The following is an 18,035-nucleotide window of genomic DNA, read 5'->3' as shown; positions in this document are numbered from 1 at the left end:
CTAGGTTTTTTACACCAGAGGACACACACAACCTGTGCGTTATCTGTCTGGGCGAGGAGCACGCACGGACAGTGTTTGAGGGCGCTGTCTGTGTCAACTGTGAGCGTCTATCCATGAAGTCGCTCCGTTCTCGTTTGGCCCCCTTCTCGAGGGAAGAGGCGTCATCATCGTTGCCTGCTGACTCCGGCCCTGCTCGTACTGAGGCAGAGTGGTGGCTGAAATCATAGGGCTCTCAGGTGGAGCTCGCTAAGGCATTTGAGAAGGGTGTGAATCTTTCTCAAACCGAAGCGACTGATGAGAACGCACTCCTGGGTGACGATGACATCCTGTCTTTGACGTCATCAGATCCAGGAGTGAGTGCTCTGCTGGCTACAAGCCCCAGGGAGCAGGAGATGGCCGAGGAGGAGGACGCGGGCGAGCCGGGTATGCGTCGATGCCACCTATAGATGAGACGTTCGCGAACTATCTCACTACAGGGAGTGCACCGACGTTGAAAGCTCCGGCCCTGCCATCCAAAGCGCTGAAGGTGACGTCACGCTTGAATGGCAAGGCTTACACTGCTGCAGGTCAGGCTGGTGCTGCGTTGCACACAATAGCTGTGTTGCAAGTGTACCAGGCTGATCTGCTCAAGGATCTTGATCAGGGTCAGGGTCTGGCCGCTGAGGCAGTTGATGAGTTGTGCCGAACCACAGATCTTGCTCTGAGGGCCACCAAACAAACGGCCGGCTCGATTGGTAGATCTATAGCGGCTATGGTGGCCACAGAGCGACATCTGTGGCTTAACTGAGCGGACATCGGGGAGAAAGAAAAACACTTTCTTCTCGATGCCCCGGTTTTGCCTACTGAGCTGTTCGGCACATCCGTTGAGACGGTGGTCGATAAGTTCAGGGAGGCGAAAGCGCGCTCCACTGCTTTCAGATCCTGTATCCCTCTCAGGTCCAGACCTGGGCCCAGACAGCTGGGAGGTCCCGGGCCGTCTTGAGTCGAGGCTCAGAGACAGGCCCAGAGATCCAGCGTCGCTGCTCGTGCACCTCCTCCGCCCCGGAGCAAGTCGCAGAAATGGCGGGATGCAAGGAGGAAGAAGCAGGATTTGAGGAAAGTGATTGAGCATAAGCCCCAGCAGCGTAGATGATCAATCTCTTCTCTCTCGCGGGGGCTGTAACATCTAGCCATCGCTCTTTCTTCTTTCTCCGCCTCCCGGCAATGTTTTAACATCCTATGTGCTCAGGCTTTACAGTCAGGCTGACGAGTAGGGCTCATGATGAATATTTTTCTGACGGCCTGCCATCTGGCTTGATAGTGAAAGTACTTTTAGGCTTAAAGAACTTTGGATTTATCCTTCTTCATACTGTGAAAAGAGGAGGGAGGAATCTTCGTTCTACGAGCCGCAGGAGGTAAGCAAGTTCTATTTGTTTTTTTCTGTGAAAATGTAGACCTTGTTTTTTCTGTATAGTTTTTCCCTGAGCATGTAGTCAGTGTAATAGATTTATGGAGAAAGGGTTATTTCAGTTATGTGTGTTAGGTCGGCCTTTTGGCCGCCTGGCGCTGTTGCTTGTAGTGCTTCATTTTTTCCCCATGTCTTTTTTGATCTTTTAGGCCTTAGCTAGCGGCTAGGCTAGAGCTAGGCTTAGGTGTTTGTTTGTGTTACATCACCCGTATTTTCACTATCCCTTTTTGGTTGTATAGTTCCTAGTTCTGGCCTCCTCCTGAGAGAGTTGTTGGTCGTATGCCCATTCCCCCCCCCCCCCCCCCCCTTCATATCGGAATTTGTAGGTGCTGTAGCTAAGTTGACAGCTAGTTATTAGCCTTCCTGGTGCTGTTTTCCCAGGTGGCAGCCCTTACTTTTGAGGAGGTAAGTTATGCAGTAATTCTAGGCCGCACTGTTTAGAACCTTTCAGTCATGTGTTAATGTCTTCACGCAAGCCCCTTGAATGTTATTCAAGCTGATGATACGATGCTAATCCTGTTTTAGCTTCGTCTTCTTGGGTTCAGAAGCTTCTAGTGCTGCCACAGGTTAACGCCTGTTTCTGTGACAACAGGCTGTGATTAGCCTCTATCTATAAGTGTGGTGTTTTATTGTACTCCCTGGTTAAGGTTTGTGGTTTCTGAGTGCATCACCTGTTGGACTGCACACTCAGGTTGAGTGTAGAGATTTGTTCTGTTAGAATAGTGTTCTCTGTTATCTCCCAGTCGATCATGACCACAGCAGCTGTTTACATGTGCTCTTAGTCTGTTGGCTTTCCTTTCGCAGCCGCTGTTGGTTTACGGTCGTGAGTTTGCTCACTTAGCTTAGCACTGCCTCAGGCTTATGCCCATGGTGTTTGAGGTAGCAGGCCTTGCAGGCCTTTCTTAGACCATGATAAGCATGTTATGTGTACTGTGTACATTGCCTGTTGGAATGTGTTCACCTAAGCTCAGATTGTGTAAGCTAATTACCCTCAGTAAGTACCCCTTTTTTGAGCTCGGGTTCTGTATATGACCACTGGCTGGTGCCACATGGTACTAAAGTAGTAGGCCTCTCCAGGCCTCCTTTGCAGCCTCTGTGTTGGCCCAGCTGGGTTTGGTTATATCATGTTTACCACTAGCTGACGCCGCGTGTGTACAGGTTGTACACACTTTGCAGCCTCTGTGTTGGCCCAGCTGGGTTTGGTTATATCATGTTTACCACTAGCTGACGCCGCGTGTGTACAGGTTGTAGGCCTTCGCAGGCCTTCTATGTATCATGCTGGAGTTTGGCTTTGTACTCCTCTCGCTTGAGAGTAAAAGGTGCTTTTACTGAGTATAGTCTCTGAGTGGTTTGCCTCTCGAGGTGAGTTTTTGTGTTAAAACCATTTGTGTTCTGGTTTTATGCAAGCTTGGTTTCCTTCAGCTCTTGTTGGGCTAAGTAGCTACCTTGTTTATTACTTGGTTCTATTTTTGCTCCTAGAACTGTAGTGGCCGCTAGCTGACACTGCGTGTGACAGGTAGGCCCTAGGGGCCTCCTTTGGGAGCATGCTGGCATATACCTTTTGGAATGTTTTCTCTACAGTGTTTGAAAACAGTAGAAAGGGATTTCTGTCGCTGGCTGGCCAGGGGCTCGGGCTGACGGATGACCTTCTTTGTAGTCGGTCTGTTTAGCCTTAACCTTGATAACACTGCCACAAGCTGATGCCACGTGTCTGAGGTCATAGGCCCTTAGGGCCTCCCTTAGTTTATGATGGCATATGCTGTACTCCTCTTGCTTGAAGAGTAGAAAGGTGTTTTACAGAGTACATTGCTCGTTGGATTGTGTTGGACGGGCTGTTTCGTGGGAACTCACAGATACCTATTTACATGGGTGGTCATGTACTCAGCATGATATGTTTTCAGTTAAGTGACCTTATGGGCCATCCTGATTACCACCTATATAGGGTTTTTTGTGTGATGATAGTTCTTTGTAAGAAGAACTATCTGTAGGCTTCTTCTGGTCGGCCTCCATGACTATGTGCCTACAGTTGGTTTGTCTGTTAGGTTGAGCTTTGTACTTCCATTTGTAATTTGGAAGTACAAAGCTCGTAATTGTGCTTAGCTCCCTAAGCTGGTCATTGGTTGTAGACTTCTGTTGAGTGTCCCGTTCAGACTGGCCCCCAGGCTGGTTTGTGCTCCCCTGTACCAGGGTTTTTCTAGCGCACAGCCTCCTCAGTGCTTTATCAGAAGCTGAGTAGATCCTAGGATGAGTGGTTTTACTCCCCTCAATACGAGGGTTTATAGCGCTCAGCTGAGTTCCGCTCTCCAGGATGCCCATCTCTGCGTGTGGGTTAGGAGTTGTTACTGCCTTTTCGCAGTTGCTCTTACCTCCTCTCCTTGTTTGGAGTTTGCACCTATGTTTGGCTTTCGCTAAATTAGTACAGCCACCTTGGTGGCGTTGGGGGTGATTTTATCCCCTCTAGTGACTGGCCGGGATTCCTCTGGTCTCCTGGCCACATTCCCTTAAAGGGACCACTTTCTTCGGTTCGTTGGTCCCAGATGCCTTGGGCAGTTTTGACAGGCCTTTCATGGAAGGCCTCTTTTAGGCTCAGCTTGGGTTGTTGGCCTTAGGGAATGCTGTCACTGATAGCCTTGAAGAGTTGCTCTCGGTTTTTTCCTGAAACTGCCGAACGTTTGTCCAGACATTTTGGGCATGTGGGTATATCATTCCCCATAGCATGATCAAATGCAGAGTTGAAGAACCCTTTCGAAAGGGAACGTCTCAGGTTACGTATTTAACCATAGTTCCCTGAGAACAGGGAATGAGACTCTGCGTTTCCCTGCCATGCTTCGGGATGCCTGCTGAACAGTCCCTCAAAGACGAGAAGGTGTTGACTGCCTCCCCAGGCGCTCCCTTTATACGTCACGGTTCTTGCCATATGACGTCATAGGCTGTCGCCGGCCAATAGGATTGGAGTGTTGTGATTCTTGGCAATTCGAACACCTGTCACGAGTGACGGTTCCCCATAGCGTGATCAAGTGCAGAGTCTCGTTCCCTGTTCTTAGGGAACTAAGGTTACATACGTAACCTGAGACATTTTCATTCTGTTTCAGTTGTGTTGACAATTGGGATGACATACTGCTTTTCCTTAACAATTGACAAAACACATTTTGTTTTGAGTAATAAAACAGGGAAAGCATTTGTTTGAAGGTTCTCAATTACCTCTGTCACAAAATCCATATGCAAGTTTAGCTGTCTGTCTGTGAATGACGCTTTAGCTTTCTTTTTTAGGGGATGGCCAAGAATTACAGGCACTGACACACATGAACAATCACTAGATGCACAGTGACAATGACCCCTTAGCAAGACTAAATACTGAATTTGCAAAAACCATTGAAATAATGTGGTTTCGCATTTGTGTGCGTCACAGAAGTGTACAATGTGCCAGCAAGTAAAATCTTTTGAGGAACTGCAAAGGATGCAAGACCATAATATTAAAAGTTTGTTTAATAGCAGCAAGTTGGCTTGGTGCCAGTGCTTCAAATTTAGGAGTCCCAAAACAAACTTTTTTCACCTCTCTCATTCCTGGTGGCAGCTCATTGATTTTTCTTTACTGGCCAGAGGAAACACTGAGATGATTCAAAGACAGGAATTCCATCACAATGCCATCCACAGCACCAGACCTGTCAGCTCCACTCACTAGATCATTATCACCCAAATTCTAATTACCTGCACCTGCTCATTAGGACTCATATATATATATATATATATATATATATATATATATATATATATATATATATATCTCCACATCACACATGCACCTTTGTCTGGTCTCGTCTATGCCAATGAAAAGGACTTACCTGACTACTCACCTTAGAAACTTACCTGTCTTCAGTCCGTCTTCACATCCAGCCCATACATCTTTTGCACCGCACATCAGTCAGAACCTGCAACAAAGAACTGTGAATGCTCAAGCTAAGTGCAAACCTTCTACTCTAAATTCAATACAGACCGCCTTCAGTATTCAAATTACAGAAAAAACGGAACTGGCGTTGTGTCAGTTCTGTAAGTTGAATAGAAAAGGCGTAGGACGTACAGCGTAAGCTTTTTGAAGAAGGCGGTCTGGCAGAAGCTACATATTTTACTTCATAACTTGTTAAATATGGATACGCTTCGCTTCAGAAGGCCTTTATTAACCCTCCGGAGCCGCGTGGAATATGTTTATGACGGATGGATGTGGATGGAGACACTTTCTTCAACTTATACTCGTTTGGTACTGCCATTATAAAGCTCGGTTGTGTCAGGATATTTATTAATATATCTCCGATTGTCTTTGTCAGAAAGAAGAAAGACTAGGATGGCTTGAGGGTGAGTAAAGATTGGGCTAATTTTCATTTGAAAGTGAACTAATCCTTTAAATGTTCATGAGATAGATTGCCTGGGGGAAGAAAAGTTTTTTGTGTCTGGCTGTCCAGGTGCTCAGTGCTCTGTAGTGCCAGCGGATGGCAACAGCTCAAACAGAAAGTGAATTTGGATGTGAGTGATCCAGAGTGATTTTCTGAGCCCTTTTTCTCACTCTGGATGTATTCAGTTCTTGCAGGGTGGGTAGGGGAGTACCAATAATCCTCTCAGAAGACCGAACCATCCTCTGTAGTCCACTGAGATCTGATTTTGGGCTGATCCAAACCAGACAGTTATGGAAGTGCAGAGTTAACTGTTAACTCAATAACTGCAGAGTAGAATTGTTTCAGCTGGCGAAGGAAGTAAAACCTCTGCTGGGCCTTTTTAGCAATGGAGTCAATGTGATTGTCCCACTTCTGTTCCTGAGAGATGGTGGTGCCCAAGAACCTGAATGACTCCACTGTTGCCACAGTACTGCTCATGATGCTGAGTGGGGGGAGTGCTGAGCTGTTCCTCCTGAAGTTACTACAGATTTGTATATTTATTTTGTAGATTGAAAAGCCTTTTAACTGTATTGTTCATGGCACAATGTTTCAGTACTGTTGATAATGTCAGCACTGTTTCATATGGCTTTAAACTAGTTTAAAACACAGAGACATTTGTGTTCTTTGGAGCTTCTCACTGGATCTCACAGTGCTGTTTAGTGGTTGCATGATCAAGGCCAATCAGCGAGTGAAAGCATCCACAGCACTGCACTGTCATTTGAGCCGAGCTGATAAATGGTCCCTGTGTACTGTAATTCTGGACATAGTTTTCAGTCTCTAGTATTTAGGATACAGATTTACTGAACTTTTAAGGATATTGTCTTGCTTCTCGCCAACTTATTTTTGAGTGTGTGTCTGACACTGATTAAACACAATGTGTGTGGGAACACACATGAAAACTAAAATCTTAACAGGAATGAGGCTCTTCAGGGCCAGGAATGAGTAAGCTGCTTTACAGACACTCCTCCTTCACTCAAACACAGAACCAGGAAACAGGTTCAGAGAAAGTGAAAGTGAAGTGTAGTTGAGCTGTTGTGTGTTTGTGTCTCTGTATTCATGCAGTAAAATGGCAGAAGCCAGAATTTTTCAGGATGAGTTCATGTGTTCAGTGTGTCTGGATCTCCTGAAGGATCCAGTGACCACTTCTTGTGGACACAGTTACTGTAAGATCTGTATTACAGGCTGCTGGGATCAGGAGGATCAGAGGAGAGTCTACAGCTGCCCTCAGTGCAGACAGACCTTCAGTCCAAGACCTGCTTTAGCTAAAAACACCATTCTGGCTGAAGTGGTGGAGAAACTGAAGAAGATTAAACTTTCTGCTGACTGTTACGCTGGAGCTGGAGATGTGCAGTGTGATGTCTGTACTGGGAGAAAACACAAAGCCGTCAAGTCCTGTCTGGTGTGTCTGGACTCCTACTGTCAGAATCACCTTGAACAACATGAGACCTTCTTTAAAGGAAAGAGACACAATCTGACTGAAGCCACTGGACGACTGCAGGAGATGATCTGCCCGAAACACGACAAGATCCTTGAGGTTTTCTGCCGCACTGATCAGAAGTGTATATGTCTGCTGTGTACGATGGATGAACATAAAAACCACGACACTGTATCAGCTGCAGCACAGAGGACAGAGAAACAGGTATGAACTTAAAGAGGTCCCATTATCCTCATTTACAGGTTTATAGTTTTGTTTATGGGGTCTACTATAATACATTTACATCATTTAATGTCTGTTTTCACCCTTACTGTCTGAACACTGTTTTAGTTTCAGTTTCTTTAAAACACGTTTTTCAAAAATCACAGTCTGTTCGGATTGGTTAGCTGGCCACAGGTCTGTTGTGATTGGTCTACTGCTTAGAGTGTGTGTCGGAAATGTAACGAGGTGCTGGAAGAATTGTCACTGGGACGACACAATGACTGCTGCTTACGCTCGTAATGATGATTGACAGGACTGAATGATTAGGCTCCTCCCAAACCTACGTTTGTAACTTCATTTATAACATCTGACCTGCATTAAACTACATGGTTCAGAAAGCAGTTGTTATAAAAATTGTGAGAACACAATAAAAGATTGCGATTGTGAACTTTTAAGGAACAGTGTTAAAAGTACATTTTAACCATCAAGTATGTTAGGCCAAAAAAATGGGTTTAGTTTCAGGATGGTAAAAACAGTGTGTCTTCACTAAGCATGTGTATCCACGAATCTATGCGCGAAATCTGCGTACAAACGTTTTCACAAACAAATCATGATTCATCAATAAATTTAGTTATAAATTTCATTTTAAATTAAGAAAAATGTATGAACATCTGAAACCACTGACCAGCATAATAGGACCCCTTTAAAGCAGTCATCAGGGCTCCAGACTGTGACCAAATTACCTTTTTTCCTGCTGGTGTGACTAAATTTTGTTAGAGGTCGCGTGCCACCACCACATTGCCCAACTGATAAGAGCTGCTATTTCTGTTGCATATGAAAAAACAGCATCAAAATATCAAATGGCAAACAAAACAAAAACGGAATGTTTGAGCTGCGCAACGTGGACCGTTTTTCAGCCTGGACAAGTGCAGCGAGAGCTCAGAACAGGAGTTTACAGGCCGATCTCGATCACGTGGCATCGTTTCTACACAACATTTGAATTCACCACAGTATTAATAACATCACTATGGACTTCTATGCAGTAATGCTAACTGTAACTATGGTATTGTGGCAGATATAGTCGAATGTTTATACATTATTAATTTCAGGGTTCATACAACCTTTTGAGAGCTCATGAGAGACCTTTTCAAAGACATTTAAGTGCTTCTTATGTTTTCCAGCACTTCAAAACTCTAAATGTGAATAATTGCATTGTAGATCGATTTAAGGTGTGCCCCTAAATTTTCTGCTTCTGCTCCTAAAATTTTCAGTAAGGGGCTACAATGCTCCTAGTAAAAAAACGTTAGTCTGGAGCATGATTTACTCATGTTATTCCAAACTGTTATGACTCTCATTTTTCTGAAGAACACAAAAGATGTTATTTTAAGCAATGGCTCATCTGTCCTTATATTGAGAGTCAATAGGGCCCAAAACTTTCAATCTTCAAAAAGGACAATAAGAATATTTAAACAGTATGTGACAAAAGTCTGAATTCACAGTACTCATAAAAAAGTAGGCAAAAAGTACCCGGATGACCAACTACTTCCGGCAAGATTCTGAAGTGTGCATACGATGGACACTTTACTATCCCATGAGGCCACTGGAGAGGATTTGGAGAGGCACTTCACTGATACTGGATTCATATATGTCTACTTGATGATTTATGTGATGTTTCTCCTGTTATTGGTTTGTCCTTTAGCACCAGCTGAAGGAGACGCAGAGGTCGTTCCAGCAGAGGATCCAGCAGAGAGAGAAAGATCTTCAGCAGCTGAGAGAGGCTGTGGAGTCTCATAAGGTGAGTGTGGAGAAGAAGAGAAGTTTGAGAAGTCTCAGTCAGACTCACTGAAGCCACTGTGTGATTGTGATGTGTGTCCTAACAGCGCTCTGCACAAACAGCAGTGGAGGACAGTGAGAGGATCTTCACTGAGCTCATCCGCTCCATTGAGAGAAGACACTCTGAGGCCACACAGCGGATCAGAGATCAGGAAAAGACTGCAGTGAGTCGAGCTGAAGGACAACTGGAGCATCTGGAGCAGGAGATCAATGATCTGAGGAGGAGAGACGCTGAGCTGGAGCAGCTTTCACACACACAGGATCACATACATTTCCTGCAGGTAACAGAGATCTAGAAGAACAGGATCATAGTGGACTTGGGCAAGAGACTCACAGAGAAACATTTCATGAGAGCAGAATGAGCCGTTGACTGAAGTGTTGATCTGTGTGTTCGGTTATTATATAATCATCAGTCAGACTCTCATCTGATCTTCTTCTTTTGAAAGAGACACACTTACAAATGCAGTTCAGCTCTGGAAATCTCTTTGGTTCTCTGAAACCTTTTGTAATAATTTTTATTAATACATTAATAAATTATATGTATTGTATATTAGCATTGCTTCAGCATATTAAAACCACAAAACCTGACCTTGGGATTGTGCCCTAAGGGTCCTTGTGAATTTCAGAGCCACTAACTGCTCAAAAATTATAAATAATGATCAATCTATTAGTTGCTTATTAGTTGCTATTAGTTAACTGCTTTTCCTCATGCCAATGATGCACTTGATCTGTTACATTTATGTTATTGCCAGATGTTTGATCATCAAGTGTTTTCCTAGAAAGTTCACATATAGTGTAAGTGTCAAACACTAGATCTTACAGCTCTAACATGATATAATGAACATGAGAAGAATGAATCTGATGCTGTGAAAGTGCTGGATTGAGGAGAGTTACTAAAGATCAACAAGAGCTGCTCAAATCTGACAGTAGTGCAGGTTATTGGCTGAAGTGTGGAGGTGATGAGCTTTGATTTCTGTTTTCTGTAGAGTTTCCAGTCTCTCTCAGCTCCACCTGAATCTACAGACGTAAATGACGATCCCTTCAATTCTCTCTCCTCTTTTGATGTTGTGAGAGAATCTGTCTGTCAGCTGAGAGACAAACTGGAGGATTTCTGCAAAGAGGAGCTGAAGAGGATCTCTGACAGAGGTAAAGTCCTGGAGATTCATCTGCTCTCAGAAATGATCCTCCATCATCTCATATCATGTAGAAGATCATATTAGAAATGTCTTAGGAACGGATGCAGGGATCATTTTCTCTTGACATGATAATCACACTCTTCATGTCTGTTGATTTCCACAGTCACTTTCACCAACATTGTTCCCAGAACCAGGAACGACTTCCTACAATGTAAGTCACTAAGAAACAAGCAGGTGGGCACATATACACTAAAGATTTAGGAGATGAAATTTACTTACAAAAGAAAATGGTCTGCAACATTCTAACAAAATTCTACACAATGTGAACATTTTTACAACTATTTACTTCAGTGTGTCTGTCAGCTTTCTGTAGCAGAGCTGCCAAACATCCAGTGAAAAACTTGTGTTTAGCATTCAGACACAATATAACACAATATGTCTGTCAATATGTTTTTTTCTTGTTTTCTGTTGGAAAAATTAATATAAATGCTTCCTGTTTGCTGATTGGATGCAGTTTGTGATCATCTACGTAATTAATGTTTCAGTGCCAAATTTCTGAAGCATTTATTTAACACTCATAAATATAATAATCTATTCACATGGCTTGTTTATACTTGGGAAACCAATAATGATGATGTTTAAACTATCCATTCAAGTCTGATCAAATTATTTGATATTCAATGACAAGGGGAATAATAATAACAGCAATAATAATAACACACCAAAATATATTATAAATAAAAGTATATTATATAGTACACCACAGATCAAAAGTTTGGGGTTGGTAAGGTTTTTTAATGTTTTTGAAAGAAGTCTCTTCTGCTGTTTGATCCCAGTAATATTGTAAAATCTCACTATGATTTTAAAGAACCATTTAGTCTCATGTATGTTCTGTGTTCTCTCTTTCATTGTGTTTTTGGTTCTGTCCTGTGACCAAGGCTGTGTTCAGCCCCGACAAAATGTTGCGTAACATTTTTTAAACGGAAACGGTGGTGCGCTGAATGCCCTGTTCTGATGATGCAACAGTTGCAACTATGGCAGCTGAGAAGGCCATTCTTTGTGTTCTTTTTGAAGAATATTCGGAGCCTGATGAAGTCGGTATAAATATGTGTTTAATACTGCAAAATACACTCAATGTTACAGTCACTGCCCTTGCTGTCCAGAATAAAAGAGAACATCCCAATCGAGTGAAGGGATTGTTGAAAAACTGTGGTTCCTAATTATTGTGATCCAACATTTGGATCCTCTAATTTCAGGATGAAAAGATAAACATTTCTGGTGAAAGATTATCCACTTCTTACCACACTGCAAAAAATGCTGTTCTTACTTAGAATTTTTGTCTTGTTTTTAGTCAAAATATCTTAAAGTTCTTAAATCAAGAAGCATTTTCTTGACAAGAACAAATTATTTTCTTGTTTTCAGGAAAAATGAATCAAAATTAAGCACGTTTTTCCTTAAAACAAGCAAAATAATCTGCCAATGGGGTAAGCAAAATAATCTTAGTCCAAACTGAAAACAAGATTATATAGCTTATTCTTGGTTTGAAATAAGATTATTTTTCTTACCCCATTGGCAGATTATTTTGCTTGTTTTAAGGAAAAACTTACTTAATTTTGACTTATTTATCCTGAAAACAAGAAAATAATTTTTACTTGTCAAGAAAATGCTTCTTGATTTAAGAACTTTAAGATATTTTGACTAGAAACAAGACAAAAACTTTAAGTAAGAACAGCATTTTTTGCAGTGCATTGTGTGAGCTGTCACTTTAATAGCACATGGTTTATATACATGTTGCTGCTAATTGGGCTGACATTTCTGACACACCGACCAAACAAGAGAAAACGCATCTCAAACCCGTTGCACACCGTTGTTCTACAAAGAAAACACATACACATTATTACATTATTACATATTACATTATTACATTTATTGTTGATTCAATTTAATGGGTCTTTGCGGAATTAAAGTATCAGTTTCTTTTAAAAGAGAATCATACTGACCTCAAACATTTAAATGGTGTAAATATAATAATAGGCCTTTAAATTAAATTATAATAAACACAGAATAATAATAAACATTAATGGCTTAGTTCACCCCAAAATTAAAATTCTGTCATTAATTACTCACCCTCATGTCTGTAACGAAGGCGAGACTCAGGCAGGGATCCAAGTGCAAAGCTTTTATTAAAGTGAGCGTAGTCGTACAGGCAGGGTCAATCAGGAGCAAACAGGAACAGCCAGGGACAGGCAGAATCGTGGTCAAGATACAGGCAGAAGATCAGGGCTGGCAGATATCATTCACAGAACAGGATAACAAGGCAAGGGTCAAAGGCAGGAACAGGAACAGACAGGTAGTGATGGCCGATTTCGAAACACTGCTTCATGAAGCTCTGAAGCTTCATGAATCTTTTTGTTTCGAATCAGTGATTCGGAGCGTGTATCAAACTGCCAAAGTCACGTGATTTTAGTAAACGAGGCTTCATTACGTCATCACTGTTTCGAAACAGTTCGAAATTTCAGTGGTTCACCGATAGAGGGCGATGATAAAGTGAGCCCATGAATCATGCAGATTCACTGAGAACTATTGAACAAGTGTCTAGGGCTTTACCCTATGGTTTTACCTGATCTCCGATCAGTTTTATACAGTTGTAGATGTTTTAATTATACATTAGAATAATTAAAATGAATAATGGTAGTTATTAATCTCTTATTGGCCTGTTTAGCTTGAGCCATGGAACAGAGAAACAAGCCTTTAAAATTGATAAAAGAACACAAATTATACAGACACTCTATATTTAATCTTATTACATGATTAGTTAATTCCATTTAATTGATTTTACTTTAAATAAAACTTTTGAAATTCATTTGCACTGCTCTGCCCACTAGGGGTCACCGTGGAGACGGGTGTCAGATTGTTTCGAAGCCTCGAATCATTACGGCACATTTGATTCAGCTGCTTCAGTGTTTCATGAAGCCTCGATCTGCCCATCACTACAGACAGGGAAGCAGGATAAACACAGGGAAGCAGGATAAACACAGGGAAGCAGGATAAACACAGGGAAGCAGGATAAACACAGGGAAACGCTTAGAATTGACACACAGAGTAATCAAGACTTCGCAATCAGGAGGTGTGTGAGTGAGTCATTTATAGTCCAGATAACAAGCTTCAGGTGTATGTGGCAGATGATGATTGGAGTGGAGTGTGTGCATGTGACAGGCAGGGAGGATTATGGGAAATGAAGTCCGGGAACTGACAAGAACAGACGGTGATCATGACAATGTCGTTCTACACCCGTAAGACCTTTGATCATCTTCAGAACACAAATTAAGTTACTTTTGATGACAGCCTGACTTTGTTACTAGCAGTTTAGTCCAAATTTTCTGAAGACAATTGATTTCTTGTTATGATGAATTGATTTCATTTAGGCTTTTACTCACATGTAAACTTGGATCAGCGCACATAAGCAGAAGCTCAACCAAACCTCAATGATGCACAAGAACAAACCTCTTCCAGAAGCTCAAACGTGCTGCATAACCTATGAGGTACATTCTGGCGTGTTTTGCTGCAAGTTTGGGTTTTTGTTCTTGTGCGTCATTCAGGTTTGGTTGAGCTTCACTCATGCGCGCTGATCAATGTTTATTTGCGAGTAAAAACCTAAATTAAATTGGTTCATCATAACAAGTGATCTATCCTCTTCGTAAAATTTGGACTAAACCGCTCAGTACATATGGATTAGTTTTCCGATCTCTTTATGAAGTTTTTGATGTTTCAAAGTTTCAGTAACAAAGGCAGTGAGTGGAAGGAAATCTGACAGCATTCTGTCATCAAAAATATCTTAATTTGTGTTCTGAAGATGAACAAAAGTCTTACAGGTGAGTATAATGTACAAGAGGGTGAGTAATTAATGACAGAATTTTCAGAATTTTCATTTTGGAAGAACAAAACCTTTAATATTCAGGGAAGACTGATTAGACTGGCCCAAAAAAGGTTGAGATCCACTGATGTAAATGATGATTTTCACAGGATATTTGGTAAACTGTACTGAGACACTGACTTATTGAATATGAAGAGTTCAGATACATTAAAAGATCAGACAGATTCATAATTCCTGATTCTGATGTTTTATCTCCATCAGATTCTCATCAGCTCAATCTGGATCTGAACACAGTGAATAAACGCCTCTGTCTGTCTGAGAGGAACAGAGTGATTACATTCACTAACACAGATCAGCCGTATCCTGATCATCCAGACAGATTTGATTATTGGGAGCAGGTGTTGTGTAGAGAGAATGTGTGTGGACGCTGTTACTGGGAGATTGAGTGGAGTGAACGTGTGTATATATCAGTGTCATATAAGAGCATCAGCAGGAAGGGATCGGGTAATGAGTGTTTGTTTGGTTCTAATGATCAGTCCTGGAGATTGATCTGCTCTTCCTCCAGTTACTCATTCAAACACAATAACATAGTGACTAAACTCCCAGTAAAGTCCATCAGCAGTAGAATAGGAGTGTATGTGGATCACAGTGCAGGAACTCTGTCCTTCTACAGCATCTCTGGAGACACAATGAGCCTCATCCACACAGTCCAGACCACATTCACTCAACCGCTCTATCCTGGGTTTACTTTTGGTTTTGGATCATCAGTGAAACTGTGTTGATGAATCAGAATAGACTGTAGAGAGATTCTACCCATAATGCCTTGAGCTCATGATGAATCAGTAACAGTGAGATGTTATAGAGCAGAGGTGCCTAAACTTTTTACAACGAAGGGCCAAAAATCAAACTTGATCAAGGTCTGTGGGCCGAAAGTAAAAGTTGCATTATATCAAACTTTTATATTAAACTTAAAGTGGTAAACTTTGGTTACCTTGATTTATGATTTCATAATTTTAAAACATTAAGAAATTTGCATAGGAAAAAAAAATCTTTAACATTTAAGAAACTAAATCATAACTAAACAAAATAACATGCAATTTCCTAGAGGTTCTGACAAAATGTTAATTGCTGCAGAGTATTTAAAATTTTTAATTAATTTGAATTATTTTTAAAAATCACTTTGAATGATTCAATCACTTGCTCATAAAGACTTTACGTTTCATTGCTGGATGAATCAGCATTTTTGAACGAATCTCTTGAATGAATGATTTAGTGACAAATACATTTTTGTCACCATCTGGTGACGTAACAATGTCATAGATTCAAACAGTATTTGAAGAGACAAGTTACTTTTAAAAGGTGATTTGCTCTATTTTGATTGCTACTGTGGGCATCAGTGTTATATTCGAAGTACAGAGTAATTCTGTGATAATTAGAATATTTGTAATACAGAAATAATGATACTTTTTGGTTGAAAAGACTGAAGCTGTTTCAGATACCTGCTCTCTCTGGGGCAGCGGCACGGGCAGGAATGAATGTTCTGGGTTCTTTTGTCAAAGGTTTAATAGACACAGGAGAATCATTGTCTTAATTGAAATCGCAATCTTTTAACGATTAATCATGCAGCTCTACAGCACAGTGTAGCTATATTCTCCAAATGCTCTTGCATATGCATAATATAACTGCATGTGGACGAAAACAAAAATGAACTTGGTTAAAAACTGATGCACATATTTATGGATAATAATGCAGAAATTAAAACTTGGTTTGTTGGTGCAACGAAAGTGTAATCGGAGATGACTGCTGTAATGATTATTAAATTCTGTATTTTCTGAATTTAATGATTATTAAATTCCATATTTTTTTTCCATTTTTTGTTTTCACTCCTAAGCGGTCCTCCTTCACACTTAGCCTACTTATCATTGTAGGTCTTGTTTTTTAAACTGAAAACTCTTGATCAGTGAAAGTATAATCTGGAGCTTCATCTTGAAGGGGGTTGGTCTTCTATGGATATTTCATTGATGTGAAGGTGGTTGGGTTGAGTTTCCTCGGACATCTCCACAGAGAGTATGGCATGTTCTTCCGTATCAGAGCAGGTCATTATATCATGCAAAGAAAGGTGAAGAATAAGACTTTTATTAGTTGCTTGTATGTTGTGGGACTGTGATCACTAAGACACAGATGTCAGACTGAGGATTTTTTTTTTTTTTTTTACTTTCTATGACTTATCAGATGTATTCACATATAACATTTTCTATAATCTAAAATAACATTAAATATGTTTCCTCAAAACAATGTTTTCTTCATTGAACAACATTTATGAATTTTGTGTGGCACAAACACATTCATTCAACAGAATCTCTGCTTAGAGATAATTACCGGTTATTTTTGGCCAAATTTAACACTTAGCGTTTGTGGAAATTTTAAATAGTTTGCAGTCCTTGGAGGCACAGAATTTTAAAGTAATTTTTGTTGGGTACCAGGGCATTGTAGTATTACAGGGAAAGGACAAGCTGATGGTGGCTAAGGAAGCTTCATCTTCAAAGCTCAAAAATGCCAAATTCCACCTTCAGATCTCAGACCTATTATAAACAAGTACATTAGTAAGAAATGGCAAGCTGAATGGGATAAATGTACAACAAACAAACTTTACAAAATCAGTCCTGTGGTTGCTGCAAAATGTTGTGTCCACTTTGACTAACCCATATGTTTCTGGTCTGTGAGGTTCCTCCTTTATGCCCCTTGTGCCAGAATCCATTATGACTGAAGCATATTTTGATGGATTGTGTTAGTTTGAAATCTGTTAGAATTCTTTATTTTTTTGTTGACATTTATGAAAAGATTTTTAATGAAGGCCAGATTTATTTTTAGAATTTTATTTAAGATGACATTTAAAAATCTAATTTAATTTTTCTTTAACTTCTTTTAAAGAAAAATTGTATTGTGTTAAATAAAATAATTTTGGGCAAATTAACGATACATCATGTTGGAATCTGCATATGTGGTGCATGCAGAATTTAACAGGTTTGTCTTTTTTTTTTTAACAGGTTTACATTTGTCCTCACGTTAAAGAAAACTAGAATGTTTTGGATGGTACCTGCTTAGTGCTTTGAAAATCAACAATTATTAAACATTTAAAGGTGAATCTAGTTTAAAGGGAAGCAAATTTTTGCATTATAAAAATCAAAATAATTTGGATAATAATGTATCTAGAATATAAAATTGTCACGATCTCCATCTACCAGTCCAGTCACCTCAGCATACTACATTTCCCAGAATCTCTCCTGGCTCACACCTGCTCACACTCCACAATCACCACATCTGTCTGCGATTACCCTCATCAGCACCTTTCTGTTTAAGCTCACAAGTCAATGCACCTTTTGTCTGGTCTCATCATTCCTACCAAGAACTACTAAACTGACTACCTACCTTTGTGAAACTCACCCGTGTAATCCTTTTTTCAGTCTTTAGTCATCTTCTCCGGCGATCCAGTCATCAAAGTTTTGTCTTTATCTTTTAGCATGGGATAATACGCCACTATTCTTCGAGTCATTGCAGTGACTTCATGCTTGAGAGGGTACCAGACCTTCTCTCCTTGCTGGCTTGCTCTCAAAATGGAAATCATGCTGGTGATGTGTTCCTCGCCAACCAGCGTCTCGGCTCTTTGGACGTGACGCATTCC

At 40.8% G+C, this 18,035-nt stretch overlaps 2 protein-coding genes across 2 annotated transcripts in view; both read left to right on the top strand.

Moving 5' to 3' along the window:
- Positions 1–18,035, top strand: part of LOC125244914 (gastrula zinc finger protein XlCGF8.2DB-like) — a 127,407-nt gene that overhangs the window by 29,879 nt on the left and 79,493 nt on the right. The window lies entirely within an intron of this gene.
- On the top strand, positions 6,880–16,927 carry LOC125244903 (tripartite motif-containing protein 16-like). The gene is made up of 6 exons (XM_048155290.1): positions 6,880–7,513; positions 9,210–9,305; positions 9,391–9,624; positions 10,330–10,489; positions 10,643–10,690; positions 14,615–16,927. The coding sequence occupies exons 1-6, from the start codon at positions 6,941–6,943 to the stop codon at positions 15,133–15,135; spliced, it is 1,632 nt and encodes a 543-aa protein (XP_048011247.1). The 5' UTR covers positions 6,880–6,940; the 3' UTR covers positions 15,136–16,927.

The sequence above is a fragment of the Megalobrama amblycephala genome, linkage group LG14 (assembly GCF_018812025.1).
Source record: "Megalobrama amblycephala isolate DHTTF-2021 linkage group LG14, ASM1881202v1, whole genome shotgun sequence".
Taxonomy (NCBI): Eukaryota; Metazoa; Chordata; class Actinopteri; order Cypriniformes; family Xenocyprididae; genus Megalobrama; species Megalobrama amblycephala.
This window is presented reverse-complemented; position numbering and strand designations above follow the sequence as displayed.